Source organism: Lithobates pipiens, unplaced genomic scaffold (assembly GCF_037356315.1).
Source record: "Lithobates pipiens isolate NorthernLeopardFrog02 unplaced genomic scaffold, aLitPip1_a1.2 Scaffold_18, whole genome shotgun sequence".
Taxonomy (NCBI): domain Eukaryota; kingdom Metazoa; phylum Chordata; class Amphibia; order Anura; family Ranidae; genus Lithobates; species Lithobates pipiens.
In genome coordinates this window covers 152,158,310-152,178,960 of record NW_027507758.1, presented here as the reverse complement: position 1 = coordinate 152,178,960, position 20,651 = coordinate 152,158,310, and the positions used below count along the sequence as shown (strand labels likewise).

At 40.7% G+C, this 20,651-nt stretch overlaps 1 protein-coding gene across 1 annotated transcript in view; it reads right to left on the bottom strand.

Annotated features, from left to right (window-relative positions):
* GNPAT (glyceronephosphate O-acyltransferase) overlaps nucleotides 1–20,651 on the bottom strand; it is a 73,198-nt gene that overhangs the window by 29,144 nt on the left and 23,403 nt on the right. The window contains exons 5-9 of the mRNA XM_077486279.1: nucleotides 19,907–20,034; nucleotides 17,719–17,794; nucleotides 14,266–14,417; nucleotides 14,041–14,171; nucleotides 10,052–10,275 (exon numbers count right to left, since the gene is read on the bottom strand). Coding sequence (XP_077342405.1) covers nucleotides 10,052–10,275; nucleotides 14,041–14,171; nucleotides 14,266–14,417; nucleotides 17,719–17,794; nucleotides 19,907–20,034 — 711 coding nt within the window. The remainder of the gene's footprint in view (nucleotides 1–10,051; nucleotides 10,276–14,040; nucleotides 14,172–14,265; nucleotides 14,418–17,718; nucleotides 17,795–19,906; nucleotides 20,035–20,651) is intronic.

The window sequence follows — 20,651 nt, the reverse complement described above, 5'->3', positions numbered from 1 at the left end:
ATTTATTTTTCAAAATCCGACCTCCTATTATGCCCGTCCCTACGAATGGAGAGACCTAACGGTGGAGGAGTTCAAGCTTTTTTTAGGCCTCACATTTAATATGGGACTCAACAAAAAAAAACAATTACGTACCTACTGGTCAACCCACCCCCTCCACCACTCACCGCTCTTCTCCGCGGTAATGCCCAGAACCAGGTATCAGATGATCCTGAGGTTCTTACATTTCAGTGACAATTCCCAATGCCTTCCACGAAATGATCCAAATTATGACCGCCTTTACAAAATTCGACCAATACTAAATTATTTTTCTGAAATATTCCCCAAATTGTTTACCCCGGACCAACACATATGTGTGGATGAGTCCCTTATTAAATTTAGTGGCAGGCTTAGGATGAAGCAATTTATGCCCAGCAAAAGGGCCCGCTATGGGGTGAAGATCTACAAATTATGTGACCGAGCCACAGGGTACACATATTCCTTCAAGGTGTACGAAGGGAAGGACACCCAGCTACAGCCCCCTAATTGTCCGGATTATTTGGGATCCAGCGGAAAAATTGTTTGGGACCTCATATACCCCCTACTGGATAAAGGCTACCACCTCTATGTAGACAACTTCTACACATCTCTGCCCCTGTTCCACAACCTTCACCGGAAGAAGACGCCAGCATGTGGCACTGTAAAAAGGAATCGGAAGGGCTTTCCTCAAAGTCTGGTGAACAAGAAGCTGCGGAAAGGAGAAACCGCAAGTCTAAGAAACAAGGAGGTTCTGGCAGTGAAGTGGAGGGACAGAAGAGATGTGTACATGTTATCTTCTATCCACAACGATACCTTCGTAGAAATCCCCAGAAGGAATGGCCCCGTAAAGAAACCCAAATGTATTTCAGAGTATAATTTGTTCATGGGAGGAGTCGACTTCAACAACCAAATGATGGAACCATATCTGGTCTCAAGACGGACATATCATTGGTACAAAAAAGTAGTAATTAATTTTTTTCAATTGGCCATTTACAATTCATATGTCATTTACCGCAACGCCACCCAAAACCCCAAACGTTTCTTTGGCTACCAGGAGGAAGTTTTCACAGCCCTTATTTTCCCAAACGGCCCACCAGAAAATATCAGATCAGACGTTGTTAGTCGACTCTCCGAGCGCCACTTTCCGGATAAAATTCCCCCCACACCAGCAGGCAAAAGACGCCAAAAAAGATGTAAGGTGTGTACCAAAGCAGGAGTCAGAAGAGACACATGTTATTATTGTGCACAATGTCCTTCCCAACCAGGCCTCTGTATAGGCGACTGTTTTCGGCGTTACCATACTTCAATAAATTTTTAGTGAAGTATGGTAAACATAATCCTCAGTTCCTGCCTTCATACACCTTCACACCCCTTATGCCACTGCCTGCTCTGTAACGGACCCTGGCTTGTTATTTGACCACTCTTATGCCTAACGATTCTGTACATACCTCTGCCTCATCTGGAACTGACCCTGGACTGTTATTCGACCATGCTTCTGTCTAACGATTCTGTATATATCTCTGCCTGATCTGGAACTGACCTTGGACTGTTTGACCACGATATTTGCCTGCCTCTTGGACTGATCTTGTATTCTGCAATTGGACTAGTGGGATTCAACACGGGGTCTCACATATGTGAGGGGCTCCAGTATAGTTTTTCTGGAAGAAGAAAACAATTTTCTTTGTTTTCTTATTCCTAGATTAGGGTCTGGAGACTCGGAGGCTTCAAAGAGATTTGGGAGGGAGAAGCCTCTACCCCTATCCCCATTCTGTCCTGAACGAGGCTCTACTTTTGTCTGCTGCCTGTAGGACTTACTGCCATCATGCCGCACTGACCACACCACAAGGACCTGCCTACTACCAGGACCAATATTTTTGGCACTGCTGACATCTCTGCACTAACCCTGGACTGTAATATGGACAGTATCCCTGCCTGCTGCCTGAAAAACTGTGTTCGCTGTTGCTGACCAAGTCCCTGCCTGCTGCCTGGACCAGTGATATCCTCCTGTGGACAACTGCGCTTCTAAAACCACAGGTAATCTTTTCTTTACCCTTTGCTCAGCATAATGTATTTGGGGGTGTAATTCTTGGTATGTGCAGGCTATGTGTCCCTGGAACGCCGACGGTGTTTCTTGCATGTTGCGCCTCTGTATTTGGTCAGGCTGTGTAAAAGTCTCACACATGTGGTATCGTTATACTCAGGAGGAGTAGTAGAACGTATTTTGGGGTGTTATTTTTGCTATGTAAATGCTATGCATTGGAAATATCTTATAAAAGGACAACTTTGTGTAAAAAAAAATGCGTTTTCATTTTTTTCCACATTTTCCGAAAACTTCTGGAAAAAAATGAACCATTGAAAAGACTCATTATGCCTCATAGATTATACGTTGGGGTGTTAGCTTTCCAAAATGGGGTCATTTTCTGGACGTTTCCATTGCCCTGGTGTTCCAGGGCCTTCAAAACTGTAATAGGTGATTGAGAAATGAAATGTGTAATTTATGCTCTTAGAATGCCTGAAGGTGCTACTTCAAAATTAGGCCTCTGTATGTGGTCAGGCTGTGTAAAAGTCTCACACATGTGGTATCGTTATACTCAGGAGGAGTAGCAGAATGTATTTTGGGGTGTTATTTGTGGTATGCACATTCCGTGTGGGAGAAATAAGCTATTACAATGAAAATTTTGTGAAAAAAAAAAAAAAAAAAAATCGTAATTTTGCAAAGAATTATGGGAAAAAATGACAACTTAAAATAACTAACCATGCCTCTTACTAAATACATTGGAATGTCTACTTTCCAAAAAGGGGTCATTTGGGGGGCATTTGTACTTTCCTGGCTTGTTAGGGTCTCAAGAATGGAGATAGGCCTTAGTACATCAGATGTGATCTTTTTTTGCAAATCTTTATGATTTGCACCATAGCTTGTAGACTCTATAAATTTCACACAGATCATATAATATGCAAAAATTTGGGTTATTTTTACCAAAGATGTGTAGTAGTATGAATTGTGGCCAAAATTAATGAAGAAAAATTGCTAATTTGCTAAATTTTGTCACAGAAACGAAGAAAAATTCATTTTTTTAAAAAATTTTCGGTCTTTTTTCATTTATAGCGCAGAAAATAAAAAACCGAGAGGTGATCAAATACCACCAAAAGAAAGCTCTATTGGTATGAAGAAAAGGACAAAAAAATCATTTGGTTACAGTGTTGCATGACTGAGTAATTGTCATTCAAAATGTGAGAGCACTGAAAGCTGAAAATTGGTCTGGGACTGAGGGGGGTTTAAGTGCCCAGTAAGCAAGTGGTTAAGCATAAAGAATGTACCATGGTGTCAGCATTTGAGATACATTTAATGAACACATAACCACTGCCTGAAAGGCCTCCTTCCATCAGGGTTGCCAACCTCCTGCAGCATTTTTTATGGACAAAACAAGCAAAACTTACTGGCGGAGCACATTTTTTTACTGTAAACCTGAGAAATTACAGAACTCCTATTGAAAACCTAACAGTGAATATTTGAACAGTACAAGCATGATATGGAATATTGATTTACACTTAAAAAGTCAAATTATCAGCCCCTGATATTTACTGCCAATTGTAAACAAATCATAGATTTTTACAAACTGTCAGTAAATTTACTGGTGGTCGGCAACCCTGCCTCCCATTGGTCTCTATCCATTTGGCCAACATCAGTTCCAACTGTTCCATCACCCTCAGGGGGTGTGCCCCATATAAGACTGGAGAAGCATGGCATAACTTTGTGAGATAAAGCCTTTGGACGAGGCAGCATCCCTAATGAGACCGAATTAAGGAGTAGCAGATAGGTGGCCATTCTGAGTTACTGTGCTGTAACTGCATGTTGTAGCTGCAGATAATGAAAATACATAGAGGGCGGTACAATAAACCTAGTCTGCTTTCGGTTTCTGCCACCACATAGTGAGAGGAAGACATCCATTTCTCTCACTGTGTCTCAAGAACCAGATCCCGCCAGTTGCATTGTTACCCGATTCCTCGATCGCATGGGAGAGCCTGGGAAAGGTGGTGGTCCTTCTGCCACCAGTAAAAGTAATCCAACAACTTCTTAGCTGCTAGGATTACTTTTACATTAAGAGGGAATCACCAGCCCTAAGAAAAAAAAAAAAGGATGATATCTCAATTGTTGCTGCAGCCATGACCAAGATATCACCCTTTCAATCCAGAAACATACTGTTACTTCGCTGGACGGCAAGTGGTTAAAGAAGAATTCCAGCTATGGCATTGTTTACCTTGGACCAATGGAACTATGCATTTACCATACCTGTGGGATCCCTCTAGAAGCTGGAAAGTTTCACTTGCTTCTGGGTCCCGTGCTAAGCTGCTCCATTGTGAACACAGAAGGTCAAAACACTTGGCACATGTGCCATTCAGAGATTGCTTTGCATTTTCTCAATGGCTGCAAAACATCCTCTCCGATTTACCCACTTACTGTAAGGACCGGGGCTCTTTTTGAGATTTTTAAAAATCAAACAAATGGTGTTGCGCTACCTGAACTAAATAAAATTAAAGTGCCTTATGCTTATATAAATAGTGACAGTATTATTAAAGAGGAAGTAAACCCTGATGGGTCTACTTCCTCTTTTTTTCCCTGCAAAGGTAAAGCATAATGGACTACTATGCATCGCATAGTAGCTCATTATGTGTCACTTACCTGACACAGGAGCCAGCGAAGTCGCCGCTGTCCCCTGTAGTCCGCCGCATCCATGTTGCTGGTGGCGTCTCGCAGCTCCGACGAATCACAGCGGCGCAGCCGCGATGACGTCACTCCCGCGCATGCGCACGGGAGTCGCGTCTCGCAGCTCCGCCGCTGCCATACGGCGAAGCCGCGATGACGTCACTCCCGTGCATGCGCACGGGAGTCGACAAATTAGGCAAATCCATTCTTGGATTTGCCGCATTTAGTGCACCTGCGCGCCGCTGTCTACGGCGCATGCGCCGTAGACAGCGGTGCCCATTTTCGGGCAAATATCTCCTAAACCATATAGGTTTAGGAGATATTGCTTGGACCTACAGGTAAGGCCGCGTACACACGGGCGGACTGTTCGCCCAACTTTGTCCGTCCAACAGTTTCGGCAAACAGTCCGCTCAAAATTAGCATGGACGGACATGCCCACACACGACGAACGAACAGTTTGCTGAAACCGTGCGCGATGACGTGAACGGCACGTACGACGGGACGAAAAATACGACGTCCTATACACTGCATTATAACTTTCGGCGTGTAAATCCTTTCTGAGCATGCGCGGAACTTAGTTTGACGAACAAGCCTACACACGGGCGGACTGTTCGCTCAAACAAGGTTTCAGCGGACAGTTTTACGGAATTTCCGAAAAACCTTGTTCGTCAAACTGTCCGCTGAAACTGTCCGCTGAAAGCCCACACACGAGCGGACTGTCCGCCCAAACACTGTTCAGCGGACAAAGTTGGGCGAACAGTCCGCCCGTGTGTACGCGGCCTAAGCCTTAATCTAGGCTTACCTATAGGTCCAAGTTGTTTGGAAGGGTTTACTTCCTCTTTAAGTGATAAAAATTATGGTAGGTAGTGATACACTACCCGAAAGCGTTAGGCTAAACTATACTAAATTAAAATTAAAGTGCCTTGTGCTTATATGAAAAATAATAGTGTTAAATGAGTGACCCACTCCCGGGAGTAGTGTCTCCTTCTTATTGAGTGATAAGTTGTTCCTTTAAATAATATGTGATAGTACAAAAAATTAAAAAATTTATGCACAATTACAATATGAAAAAAGTTCAAAGTTGTGAAATTTCTCCAACAAATTAATCCTTGAATAATCAATGAAAGGGGATATCCAGTCTGTTACAACTCATAAGCAAAAAGTATCATGTGCTTTAAATAGACATGAGTATCTCCAAGAAAAAAATCCATAAAATATTTTTCCTTATATTAAAACGTGCGACACACAATGCATGCTTGAACAAGAAAGCTATGTAATAAAGTCTTTGGTGAGATTAAATAAAATACAGTGACCAGTGGTTATTTGTTCAGTGATCTTAGTAGGAAAGATACAATAATAGAGTCTATATGTGAGCTAAAATAAAGTGACCAGTGGCTTATTCAGTGCTTCTCAAAGACAGGTGCCAGCAACCGTGTTTTGTGATTCCTGTATCTCCAGTGTACATGGCACACCAGGTAGAGTAGCCCCTTATCTTACAGACGGCTGTAGACTACGAATCAAGGAGTGAAAAAAGAAGTGTAAGCAGAAAGACCTCTGTGGATGGTATTGAAGCTTAAGATCCATATGGAAATTATCTGAGGGAAAAAACCCAGCCGAGGGGGCCAGTACCCATCTACCAGGAATTAGGGCATAACCCCTGGACCCTGTTGCTTGTTTGATTTGCTGTTTACCTTACAGCAGTAAGGTAAGGGGCTACTCTACCTGGTGTGCCGTGTACACTAGAGATACAGGAATCACAAAACACGGTTGCTGGCACCTGTCTTTGAGAAGCACTGAATAAGCCACTGGTCACTATTTATTTTAGCTCACATATAGACTCTATTATTGTATCTTTCCTACTAAGAAGATCACTGAACAAATAACCACTGGTCACTGTATTTTATTTAATCTCACCAAAGACTTTATTACATAGCTTTCTTGTTCAAGCATGCATTGTGTGTCGCACGTTTTAATATAAGGAAAAATATTTTATGGATTTTTTTCTTGGAGATACTCATGTCTATTTAAAGCACATGATACTTTTTGCTTATGAGTTGTAACAGACTGGATATCCCCTTTCATTGATTATTCAAGGATTAATTTGTTGGAGAAATTTCACAACTTTGAACTTTTTTCATATTGTAATTGTGCATAAATTTTTTAATTTTTTGTACTATCACATATTATTTAAAGGAACAACTTATCACTCAATAAGAAGGAGACACTACTCCCGGGAGTGGGTCACTCATTTAACACTATTATTTTTCATATAAGCACAAGGCACTTTAATTTTAATTTAGTATAGTTTAGCCTAACGCTTTCAGGTAGTGTATCACTACCTACCATGATTTTTATCACTTAATAATACTGTCACTATTTATATAAGCATAAGGCACTTTAATTTTATTTAGTTCAGGTAGCGCAACACCATTTGTTTGATTTTTAAATATACTATCTGGGGGTTAGGGTTTATACCTCTGCCGGTGGTTTGCTGCAACCTACCCTTACAAATAGCTTAGGCCCTTGGCGACAGCGCGGGGATACTCTAACTTACTCTTTTTGAGATTTGTGGTCTACAAATTAAAAACATTTTTTTTGCTAGAAAATTACTTAGAACCCCCAAACATTATACATATTTTTTCTAACACCCTATTTGCGCAGCGGTTTTACAAGCGCACTTTTTTGGAAGAAAAATACACTTTTTTTTGATTTTGAATTAAAAAAAATAAGACAACAGTAAAGTTAGCCTAATTTTTCTTTATATTGTGAAAGATAATGTTACGCCGAGTAAATTGATACCAAACATGTCACGCTTCAAAATTGCGCCCGCTCGTGGAATGGCGACAACTTTTACCCTTAAAAATCCCCATAGGTGTTGTTTAAAAAAAAATACATTATACAGGTTGCATGTTTTGAGTTACAGAGGAGGTCTGGAGCTAGAATTATTGCTCTCACTCTACCAATTGCAGCGATACCTCACGTATGCATTTGCTTCTGCACGCTAGCTTGGTGGGACGGGGCACATTTAAAAATGTTTTTTTTTCCTTCTTATTTCACCTTTTATTTTTACACTGTTCTTTTAACCGCTTCCTGACCGCCTCACGCCGATATACGTCAGCAGAAGGGCTCGTACAGGCAAACTAACGTACCTGTACGCGGCCCTTTAAGAGCTGGCCCGCGGCAAGCGCTGTGAGTCGGGACGCGGGTCCCACGGACTCGATCACCGCAAGGATACCCGCGATCGCCTCATGGAGAGGAAGAACGGGGAGATGCTAATGTAAACAAGCATCTCCCTGTTCTGCCTAGTGATAGTGTCACTGATCTTTGCTCCCTGTTATTCGGGAGCAGAGATCAGTGACGTGTCACCCGTAGCCACGCCCCCCACAGTTAGAAACACTCCCAAGGACACACTTAACCCTTACACTGCCCCCTAGTGGTTAACCCCTTCACTGCCAGTGTCATTTACACAGGAATCAGTGCATTTATATAGCACTTATTGCTGTATAAATGACAATGGTCCCAAAAATGTGTCAAAAATGTCCAATGTGTCCTCCATAATGTCACCGTCATGATAAAAAAATCGCTGATCGCCACCATAACTAGTAAAATAAATAAATAATAATAATAGGAATAAAAAAAAAAATGGCATAAAACTATCCACTATTTTGTAAACGCTATAACTTTTGCGCAAACCAAACGCTTACTGCAAATTTTTTTACCAAAAATATGTAGAAGAAAACGTATCGGCCTAAACTGAGGAAAAACATTTTATATATTTTTGGGGAATATTTATTAAAGCAAAATGTAAAAAAAAAAAAATGCGTATTTTTTTTCAAAATTGACGCTTTTGTTTGTAGCGCAAAAAATAAAAAAACACAGGGGTGATCAAATACCACCAAAAGAAAGCTCTATTTGTGGGAAAATAACGACATCAAATTTTGTTTGGGACCCACGTCACACGACCACGCAATTGCTAGTTAAAGCGACGCAATTGCTAGTTAAAGCGACACAGTGCCAAATCGCAAAAAGTGCACTGGTCAGGAAGGGGGTAAATTCTTCTGGGGCTGAAGTAGGTAATAATAAAAAAAAAAGGGTTACTTTTATTCCTATTACAAGGAATGTAAACATAAAAGCATGACAGGACCTCTTAAATATGAGATCTGGGGTCAAAAAGATGCAAAAAATAAATAGATAAAAATAAATGGCCCTTTAAGAGCTCTGGGCGGAAGTGATGTTTTGACATCGCTTCCACCCTGCAATGGTGTGGAGACGAGTGGGGGCCCATCTTCCCCTCACTTGTCTCTAGACCCAGCAAGGGAAAACATCTGATCGCCTCCCCCACTGCCGATGGCTCTGGTAATCGGCAGAGGGCACTGGAGTGGGGCGGGAGGGGAGCCCCTCTCCCGCAGCCGATAAATGTGATCTTGCGGCGAATCTGCTGCAGAGACCACTCTTACGGAAAGCGGACCGCCGGCCAAAGAAAAGGATACAGGGGTCATGGCAGCAAGCTGCTGCCATGACAACGATATTCCTCTTCAAAGTAAGGACGTATATCGGCGTGTGGCGGTCCGTAAGTGGTTAATGACCAGGCCATTCTTTGCGATACAGAACAGCGTTGCTTTAACTGACAATTGAACGGTCATGCAACGCTGTACCCAAACAAAATTGAGGTACTTTTTTCCCCACAAATAGAGATTTTTTGGGGCGGTATTTGATCACCTCTTCGTTTTTTTTTTGCGCTATAAATTTTTATTTATTTATAACACAATAATAATAATTATATATATATCTCTATCTATCTTTTTGCTATAATAAATGTCCCCCAAAAAAACAACAACATTTCTTCATCAGTTTAGGCCACGGTGTATTCTTTTACATATTTTTGGTAAAACAAAAAAAAAAAAAAAAAACGCAATAAGCGTATATTGATTGGTTTGCGCAAAAGTCTACAAAATAGGGGATATATTTATGGCATTTCTATTATTTCTTTTTTTTTTTGTAGTAATGGTGGTGATCAGCAATTTTTAGCAGGACTGCTAAATTGCTCGCTGTTCCTGATCACTAGTAACAGACGATTTCTCTCTCCTCCCTTGACAGAATGGGGATCTGTTTGTTTACATTGACAGATCCCCGCTCTGGCTCTCTGAGGAGCGATCAAAAGGTGCCCGGTGGACATTGCAGCTGCCAGCCATGTGCATTGGCTCCGCCTGCTATTGCCATTACCAGCACGGCAATTTGCGCAGCTGAGCCAACCTGCTGCAGTATAACTGCAGCGGCTGGTCGGCAAGCGGTTAAACTACTTCTTGTGCAGACTATTACTCATATACATACCAGGCCACTCTAGACATCCCCCAAAGGCCTCTGTTAAATCCTTCAGCCACAAAGTCTTGTCAACCAATAGATTGTAACTGAGTGAAGGAAAATTCTGTAACAAAATGGCTGCTATCAAGGTTCCGGGGCTGAACACCATGTTGGCTATTTGGTGAAGCTCTACTTTATAGGCCACGTCAGAAATAAACTTCTGAATATCCTCTGAAGGTTTCTGAGAAAGATGCCTAAGATAAAACATTAACAAAAATAATATACAGCTAATTATTAATAGTGTACAACACAAACATAATGGGAATAAAAAAGGAGAAAAAAAAAAAAAAAAAAAAAACACCTCACAAGAAATTTCTCATACTTAACAGAAACAACAAGGAAAAGACCAATTGGTAAGCCACCAAAACATTTGTTTACATAGTTTCCTACACATGGCTTTGAATGTACTGTAGCTAAAGAATGTATTATTTTGCCGCTTACCAGTCTTTTAGATGTAATGGCTGCATTGGTTTTCTTTTTTTTAAAGGCATTATGAACTCTCCTACCTGCATCTTGCGTTTTTCACTCACATAAGATGTGCATTAATCATGTAGTTTCAAGGTGTCATTAGTTGGCCTGCACACACCCTAAAGCAGAGTAAGGTTCAGTTCACACGTCCCGCCATGTTTTTTTTTAGGGAATTTATAAAAAAGGAGCCCAGTGCGGTTTTGTTCACCGGTTCAGGTGCGATTCAGGTGCACATTTTTACTTGAAATCGCACTTGAACCGGAATGAAAAACACACAAGACTCTTTTTAAAAACACACCAGGGCCGGCCTGCAGATTTGTGAACTGGCTCAATAGAGAAGGCTGCCGGTTCATGTCACGCGAATTGGATGTGGTTCAAAAACGCATCCAATTCGCATATACAGTGGATATAAAAATTCTACACAACCCTGTTCAAATGATAGGTTTCTCTGATTTAAAAAAAATAAAAAATAAAAAATAAAAAAAATAAAAAGACAAAAAATAAATAAATGAAATAATGTGGTTTCATAAGTGTGCACATCCTCTTATAACTGGGGATGTAGCTGTGTTCAGAATTAAGCAAATCACATTCAAACTGATGTTTCATAGGAGTCAGAACACACCTGCCATCATTAAGAGTACCTCTGATTAACCCCAAATAAAGTTCAGCTGTTCTAGTAGGTCTTTCCTAACATTTTCTTAGTCTCATCCTACAGCAAAAGCCATGGTCCGCAGAGAGCTTCCAAAGCATCAGAGGGATTTCATTGGTAAAAGGTATCAAGAGAAGGGTACAAAAAAAAAAAAAAATATATCAACTAGTTTTTGTTGGACGTTTTCACATTATACAACGAAAAAGTAAAAACAAACACATTTGATAATTCCATCACATTACCCCACCCAACAGCAGTGCAAAAAACCAAACAAGCAAGGGAACCTCCCTCGCATCCTACAGCAAAATCCATAATCCACAGAAGGGTACAAAAGAATTTCCAAGGCATTAGATATACCAGCAAAGACAGTCAATATTCAAGTGGAGAAAATATGGCACAACAGTGAGATTACCAACAACTGGACATCCCTCTATAATTGATGAAAAGACGAGAAGAAAACTAGTCAGGGAGACTACCAAGAGGCCTACAGCAACATTAACGGAGCTGCAGGAATATCTGGCTGTGTAGTACATGTGACAACAATCTTCTGTATTCTTCATATGTCTGGGCTATGGGGTAGAGTGGCAAGACAGAAGCCTTTTCTTACGAAGAAAAACATCCAAGCTCAGCAAAATTTTGCAAAAACACATCTGAAGTCTCCCAAAAACATGTGGGAAAATGTGTTATGGTCTGATGAAGCCAAGTTTGAACTTTTGGGCCATAATTCCAAAAGATATGTTTGGTGAAAAAACACTGCACATCACCAAAAGAACACCATACCCACAGTGAAGCATGGTGGTGGCATCATGCTTTGGGGCTGTTTTTTCTTCAGCGGTAACATGGACCTTAGTCAAGGTAGAGGGAATTATGAACACTTCCAAAAACCAGTCAATATTGGCACAAAACTTTAAGGCTTCTGCTAGAAAGCTGAACATGAAGAGGAACTTCATCTTTCAGCCTGACTACGAACCCAAGCATACATCCAAATCAACAAAGGAATAACTTCACCAGAAGAAGATTAAAGTTTTGGAGTCCAGACCTGAATCCCATTGAAAATCTGTGGGGTGATGTGAAGAGGGCTGTGCACAGGAGATGCCCTTGCAATCTGACAGATATGGAGTGTTTTCGCAAAGAACATTGGGCAAATATTGCCACGTCAAGATGTGCAAGGCTGATAGACTCATACCCCAAAAAATGTTGTAAAAAAAAAAAAAAAAAAAAAAAAAAAAAAGGTGCTTTAACAAAATATTAGTTTAAGGGTGTGCACACTTATGCAACCATTTATTTATTTATTTTATTCCCGCAACCTAAAAGATTTCAGTTTGTTTTTAAACCGAGTTGTACAGTTTATAGGTCACATTTAAAAAGTGGAAAAAGTTCTGAATTTATTTATCTGCGTCTCATTTTTTTACATCACAGAAACCTGACATTTTAACAGGGGTGTGTAGATTTTTTATATCCACTGTATGTGAACCCAGCCTAAAGTTTCTGTTAAAAAATGAAGCATGCAGCATGTCACTGCACAGTACGGTACATTTATAAATGGCATGGTTGACAAGTGGTTACTTGGTTACCTTTATAGGACCCCCCCCCCCCCAGGGCAGCACCCGTGCCAGTTCCCAGGGTCTTCTGTTACTTTGGGAAGCCAGGGACTGCGGGAAACAGCTCGTACAGTGAGAACAGGAGAAACACAGAAAACATACATTCCCTGATCCCTCCTGCAACCACTGACCCTGGAAGACACATGTATTACGTCACTTCCAGGGTCACCACTATCATTCCTCAACTGGTGTAGTCAAGGATGCGGCTATTCAAACACAATCTGTGTTTGAATAGCTGCACTGGAGAAAGGGGAGACACTGAGGGTCTAATAGACCCCCCCAAATTTAGCTTTATACTTCCTCCAACTACATTTTCTTTTCCAACTAAGTTTGGATTATTTTAATACAAAATGCAATGATATTTCACTATAAAACCAAGATCTAATTCTCCCTACAAAACTAAGTCAATCTCTTTTGCTTTACCAAAATACCATTAAGATGATCGTTTATGTAAAAATACAGCTCCTGCAGCAGTGCAGTGAAATAGAGAAGATATTAAAGCACTGGTTAAAAGTGGAAGTTCAGTCAAAACATATCTAACGCAAAACCTGTGTACTAACTATACAATATCAGTACAGCAATCTCCCCACTGAGCTATTGTGTTCTGGCAGGGGAATGGCCCCCATGCCAGAAGACTACAGGCCAACACTCTCAGCCGTTGGCTGAGAGCACTGATCAGATGCCGATCAACAGACCTTTTTCGGTTATGCCCCTTTGACAGAAGCCGGATGTTTGGCCGACTTCTGTCGAACTGGCTGTCATACATCTATTGAACCACCTGATATTCAGCGCGTTTGTATAGGGCTTGATCCTGTAAAATGTCAAAAACAAAAAAATTCTATACTTACCTATTCTGAAGCGGATCTGGGCCAGTCTCCATCGGCAGCTGCCGTGTCCACAGATACAATAGCTGGGAAATGCCTGGGAAGTGATGTCACCCATATAGTTACTGTGGGGCTTGCGTTATCGGCTGCCGCCCCTGCACACGCCCACAAACTGAAGCTGCTGCTGACAGCTCAGCCTGGGACCAGACTGGAGCGGTTGCAGAATGGATAAGAATAGCAATCTCTTCTTTATAGGCCTACACATTAGGCTTAGAATGCGGCTAAGAGTAAGTTTAACGTTAATTTTGGCTGAACTTCCACTTTAAAATTACTATGCTTTTTCTACAGTTTCTGCAAAATTATGACAAGAAAAATGTTGACAGCATTAATTAAAAAAAACACATAAAGAAACTATACCTAGGAACAAGATTATATTGGGATCGGTTCAGTCTTCCAGAAGCCAGGGATCTCAATGACATTGGTTTTCCAAAAAACACATGGATGCTTCCAAAGTTATCACTAAGAATTTTCCTGGCTTTTAACAAGCCCTAAAAAAATAAAAATAAAAACCCAATGTATAATCGTTAGCATACATACATTACATTTGAATTAAGGCAAAAACAAAGGTGTAGATAATCTTACCGATGTAGATTCCTTGGGTTTGGGCACTCCAAGAAGCTCATAAGCATAAAGAGACTCCTCTAGTATTCGTTCATAGCTAATGCTGATCGGTACCAGATATGTATCGAACACTTCCCCTTTGAAAAACGGCTCCATGATCACACTAAGAAGACCTGCAAGAATTACCCATATAGATTACAAATATAAACAAAAGACTGTTGACTTAAAGTGTTACTAAACCCAGGAGCCTCCATTTCATATACCTAACCTCCCACAGTACACAGGACATGGAAATGCAATTATTTTAGTAACTATAAACTGCTAAATAACTTTTCTCATCAGCAGTATATAGCAGTCTTGTGATTTCTATCAGTTCCTGGTGAAGCTTATAGGAGAAGTTTTCATACTGCACTGAGCTGTCCTATGAGGCTGCAGAGCTCCTGACCCTCTGCCTGGACATGTCTGGACAGTGCCGATTGGCCCTGTGCTGATCACATGGACTCTCCCACGAAAAAAAATTGTTTTTTTCTTTCTCAATACACACCAAACTGAGCATGTGCAGCCTGGCTCCAAGGGCTCTGTCTTATCCGGACTTGTCCAGAGGGACAGTGCAGGGACCCCCGTGAGTCCGGTCGCGGGACCCGCGGACTCGATCGCCGCGGGCATCCCCGCGGTCGTCTCACGGAGCGGCCGAATGGAGGAAATGCTGTATAAACAACATTTCTCCATTCTGCCTAGCAACTAGTGACGCTGATCTCTGCTCCATGTGATTGGAGCAGAGATCAGTGTACACTAAATGAAAGCCCAACCCCCCCACAGTTAGTAACACACCCCTAGGAACACTTAACCCCTACACTGCCACCCACTGGTTAACCCTTTCACTGCCAGTGTCATTTACACAGGAATCACTGCATTTATATAGCAGTGATTACTGTATAAATGACAATGGTCCCAAAAATGTGTCAAAAATGTCCGATGGGTCCCCCACAATGTCGCAGTCACAATAAAAATCGCAGATCGCCATTACTAGTAAAAAAAAAAAAAAAAAAAAAAAAAAATTATTAATAAAAATGCTATAAAACTATCCCTATTTTGTAAACGCTATAACTTTTGCGCAAACAAATCAATAATCGCTTATTGCGATTTTTTTTACCAAAAATATGTAGAAGAATACGTATCGGCCTAAACTGAGGGAAAAAAAAAAAATTTATATATATTTTTGGGGGATATTATAACAAAAAGTAAAAAATAATGCGTTTTTTTCAAAATTGTCGCTCTATTTTTGTTTATAGCGCAAAAAATAAAAACCGCAGGGGTGATCAAATACCACCAAAAGAAAGCTCTATTTGTGGGGAAAAAAAGGACGTCAATTTTGTTTGGGAGCCACGTCGCACGACCGTGCAATTGTCAGTTAAAGCGACGCAGTGCCGAATCGCAAAAAGTGGTCTGGTCTTTGACCAGCAAAATGGTCCGGTCTGCAAGTGGTTAATAAGCAATTAAATAGAGGCGACTCATTCATTCACCTGGTTTTGCCCCTTTAATGCTTCTATTAGTAGTCTAACCGGTAGGCTCAACTCACAGGAAAATGGGCATGTATGTGCAAAATTTTTACTAAAAATACTCTGAAAATTTGTATTATTCTGGCCAAAATGGATTTTGGATAGAGTGGGGAAAACTTAGAATCCTTTATAGGTTTCACTGCTATCTGGAGCACCATTAGCCCCTGTACACACGGTCGGAGATTCTGCCAACCAAATCCGTCAGATTTGGTCCGTCGGATTTAGTGCGACGGATTGTGTCCGAAACTGTTGCATACACACGGTCGGACTAAGTTGTCAAAAAATCAGATCTTTCAGAATGTAATGACGTAATTTTGTTACGATGGGACTACATTCAGGCTAGTAGCCAATAGCTTTGATGTAGGAATTTGATCTGAGCATGCGTGGCACTTGGTCCGATCAAAATTAGCTACACATGATCGGAGTATGTCCGATCGAACCAGTTGGTCGGGAAATATTTCCAACATGTTGGAAAATTGGGTCCGACGGATATTCGGACGGAATCAGTCCGTTGCATACCACACACAGTCGGATTATCCGACAACACGGTCCGATAGGACACATTCCGACGGATTCTCCGACCGTGTGTACAAGGGCTTAGATATTTCTCCTCTAATCTTTTGAAAACTGTTTTACTAGTTAGAAAGTGAGAAAAAATTCTGCAGCAGGGACACAACCAGCATTAAAATGCTGATGGGGTTCTAACCTTCTACTCTAAAAAAAAAAAAAAAAAAAAAAAAAAAAAGAAAACTCTCCGTTCTTGGTGGAATCATTATCAGCAGAACAAAAAGTGAGGAAATGCCTCTAAAGCCTCATACACACTATCAGATTTTCTGCTGATTTTTGTCTTCAGATTTACCAAAACCATGTAGTGCAAGGGCCTGCCTGATTGCATGCAAATTGGAACTCCTAAGGTCTGACCTCATATTATATGGTTTTGGTAAATCTGAAGGAAAAACTCAGCAGAAAATCTGATAGTGTGTATGGGGTTTAATAGGGAGCAAAAAAAAAAAAAACACCTGGTAGGGGTTTCTACATTTCCCCACTCTACTAAAAACAAAACCGTGTTGGCTGGATGTGCCCTATTCTGTAATTCATTACACTATGAACGATGTACTAAAAAACTGGAGAGTACAGAATCTGGGATGGTAGCCAATCAGCTTCTAACTTCAGCTAATTCAATTAAAACGTTAACTCCAAAAAAAAAAAAAAACATAATTAATTATTATTAATTATCAGCTATGCACCTGCAGGCACTGATGAAAGCTGCTGGGCCTGCAAGTTCCTATTGGGTGCATCTCACTAAAAATTACAGTTTTGTTGCGGGGGATGACTGAAATATGACTTCTGGGAAAATCGGTGAGCCAATCACACGAGCAGGAAATTATGTTTCCGTTTCTGTACATTCTGTGTACAGAACACCTCCAGGTAGCCATATTGCACTGCATTTTCAGAAAATTGCAGCGGCTGCAGATTGAAAAGGAAAGGTAATTTTTTATGGCATTCAAATTACAATATGACTTGTGTCATAATTGTATATGCTATATATTTTTTTTTTCTTTATTTGCTATTTCCCCCCCCCCACAAAAGTGGCGCTACCCTTTAAGCTTTGACAATAAAACCTAGAAGCCGATTTTCTGTGCAGAGCTGCACCAGATTTTGAACTCTCAGCTTTTAGTAAATCAACCCCATTGTGTTTAAGCTTTATTTAGATTATTTAATTTATATTCATGATATAATTAAATACATCAAGTAGTGAAAATTTGATATTGTGTAAAATATAGTGAAAATTAAAACAAAGCCATACTTGTTCACTGTTGCAGTGAAAAAACACAACATCAGCTTTTTACTGAATACATAATTATCTATCGAGTATCTTGAAAAAAAAGAAAACACCCAAAAAGACAAAACATACCAAACTTTGGGTTTAATGTCTTGCATGTTCTGCTTCTTTGACCTTCAACAAAGAACTCCGCTGGAGCATATCCATTCTGTGGGCGAGATCTTGAAGTCATGACATGATGCAAATAAATAGAGCAGCTAGTCGCTACATAAATGCCAACAACTAAAAACTATTTATTTATTTATTTTGGATAGAGTGGAGAGGAATTAGAATACTTGTCAGTTTTTATTGCTGTCTGTGCCCCTTTACAGTGATTGGTTGTCCCCAGAAATGTAATAAAGGGAAATCTTCCAATAAGGACACTAATACGAGTGACCTGGGGGTCCCCAAGAGAATCCCTTCATTTGCAGGGATTTCCTCACCGCCCGTTTGGCTATTGGACAGGAAGTGAAGGAAAATCTCCACAATGGAAAAATAAAAATAAAAGACGACATGGGCTATAACACTCCCTTGTCCTATGCAAAATAAAAAAGTTATGCCTATAGCTCCATTTTACGAAATTATTTTTGGGAAGCTCTTTTCTTGAAAAGGGACAAGTACTGTAAAGCAGGTGGGGAATTGTTTTTATTGGACCTGTATTTTATTAACTTGTTTCCATAAAAATACTGATTATTCAATAATGTTGCTGGCAGGGGCATCACAAAAACCATAACTACGCAATGCAGCCAGCAAAAAGCGAGGCAGAAACCACTACCTACAAGATGTATCATGGCTACCTGCCATGCAACTTCTTGCTCTGTCATCAGTTAAGGCTTTATTAATCTAGCAAAAACTTTTCTTCTCTAGGGTGAAGACCCTTTTCCTCTACAGTTTAGCAAGGACCTTTGTATGGCCCTGCACTATAGTTGGCTGATTCTGCTGTCAGAGGCAAGACTCCGGGTATTAGAGCACAAAGAAGAAAAAAAATCTGCTTGTCCACTGCAAATCTCCAATAACGCATTTGTGGCTTGCAGTGGGTCCGGTAGCAACAACATTCATGATGAACCGGGCCAATCCCAATGCTTATATTAACCCAAGGTTGACTGAAAGCAAGCAGTTTTAAAGTTTTTTTTTTTTTTAATGGAAAAGGGCAGGCTCGATCCTCTGTGTTCAAGCACCAGTCCTCTTTTCAGTTGAATGACACCTAATGTCATTCAACCTACTTCGTATTGGCCGAGGGTGTCACACCTCGACCGGACCATGAGCCTGCCCTGAGCTTACAGGAGAATGCTGCAGGAACAGTGCCACATCATTACATGGTTCCATTTCCTGCGGCATTCAGGACCTGCCACTGCAAGAGACAGTAAAAAATTATATATATATATATATATATATATATATATATATATATATATATATATATATATATATATATATATTTTTTTTTTATTAATTAAAAAAAAAAAAAAAGATTTTATATAATGACTCAAGGGTTTGAAGAAGGACTGATTCAATGGTTTGAAGAAAGACTGGCACAAAGAGAATTTTGCTGATTCAGGCAATGTGACAGTATCTGTAAAAAAAAAAGGCACCCTAACCCACTGATACCTCTTCAGTGATCTCATGTTTCTACTTTCTATTGCTCACCTGGTGCAAAATAACGAGTTTCCTGGAATATGGAGGAGCATATGGCCTCCTCCCAAATGACAATGCTCATGCTTAGCTCCCATTACTAGGAGGGAGTGATGTCACTGTTCCCTCCAGGCTCTGACAGCAGCCGGCAACAGGTATTTTGGCGTCAGTGGTAATGAAGGAATAAGCGATGGGTATGGCTGGAGAGGCAATTAATGTGAGTCGGCCTTTTCACAGTCACACTCCACTATACAGAGCTGACACAGACACAGCCCACTGTTCTCTGTGGGGCAGATGGATGGAAACAGACTGCCTGTCCCTCTCCATTCAATTGCCATCCGATCCAATCCACCGGAATGATGGGGAATGGATCCCCATCTGTCCGTTTTGAGCAAACCAGATCGGATTGGATGCCGGTGGGTGTCAGTGGACACAGCCACTCCATAGAGAACAATGGGTGATCCGATCGGGTCTGCCTGAAAAATGGAATGATGGGTCCACTGGTGTGAAGGGGGCCCTTTATGCTAATGAAAAATAATCTCACAAGCCTTAGCAGAAAATCAAAACATATAAATTACAACCCCTTTTCCTATGACTTTTCAAAGAAGTTTCCATCGTGAAAAAGAAACAGATTGTTTCATATACTGACCCGCAGCATAGTCTTCACATATTCTGCAAAGACTGTCCAGTACAATTTATTTCCTCGAAATGTACGTCGCATGAAAAAGGCACCAGACATACGAAGCAGCTCACCAACAATTTTCATGCTCATGAAATCTGATAAAAGAAAAAATAATAATTAGTAATAATTTAATACAAAGTCTCGCCTCCTGGACCGGCTTCTATGACAGACAGAACACTGGTCCAATGCTGGCCCAGGAGACGGGACTTCCTATTACAGAGGCTGCTGAGTAAACAGGAGATTCTTGCTGTATGTAATCGGATGGCGCTTGTCCTACCCCCCTCCCCGTTCCCTCCTAGGCAGCCCAAATTGCAGTATCAGCGTATAACACGCACACACCATTTGCAGCCGATTTTCAGGGCAACAAAAGTGTGTCATACACCAATAAATATTTATATATACACATAAAAATGAACAAACTCTTCTCACTCCCAACCCCTGACTACTGCAGAAGAGAAACCCAAAGGCAACACCTGTACCCCGTAGACCTCAGATTTCCAACCAGTCATGGCTAATACATTAGAAATCATTGCAAAAAAAAAAAAAGGGGGGGGGGTGGGGGGAGTGAAGTGTACTCATTCATTTGAGGCATTTATATAATGCCAACAACTTACACAGCACTTTACATACCATACATCCACATCAGTCTCAAGTAGCTTACACTCCTTATTTCGGGTCCTTATTTTACATCCAAAAATTCATGCACACACAT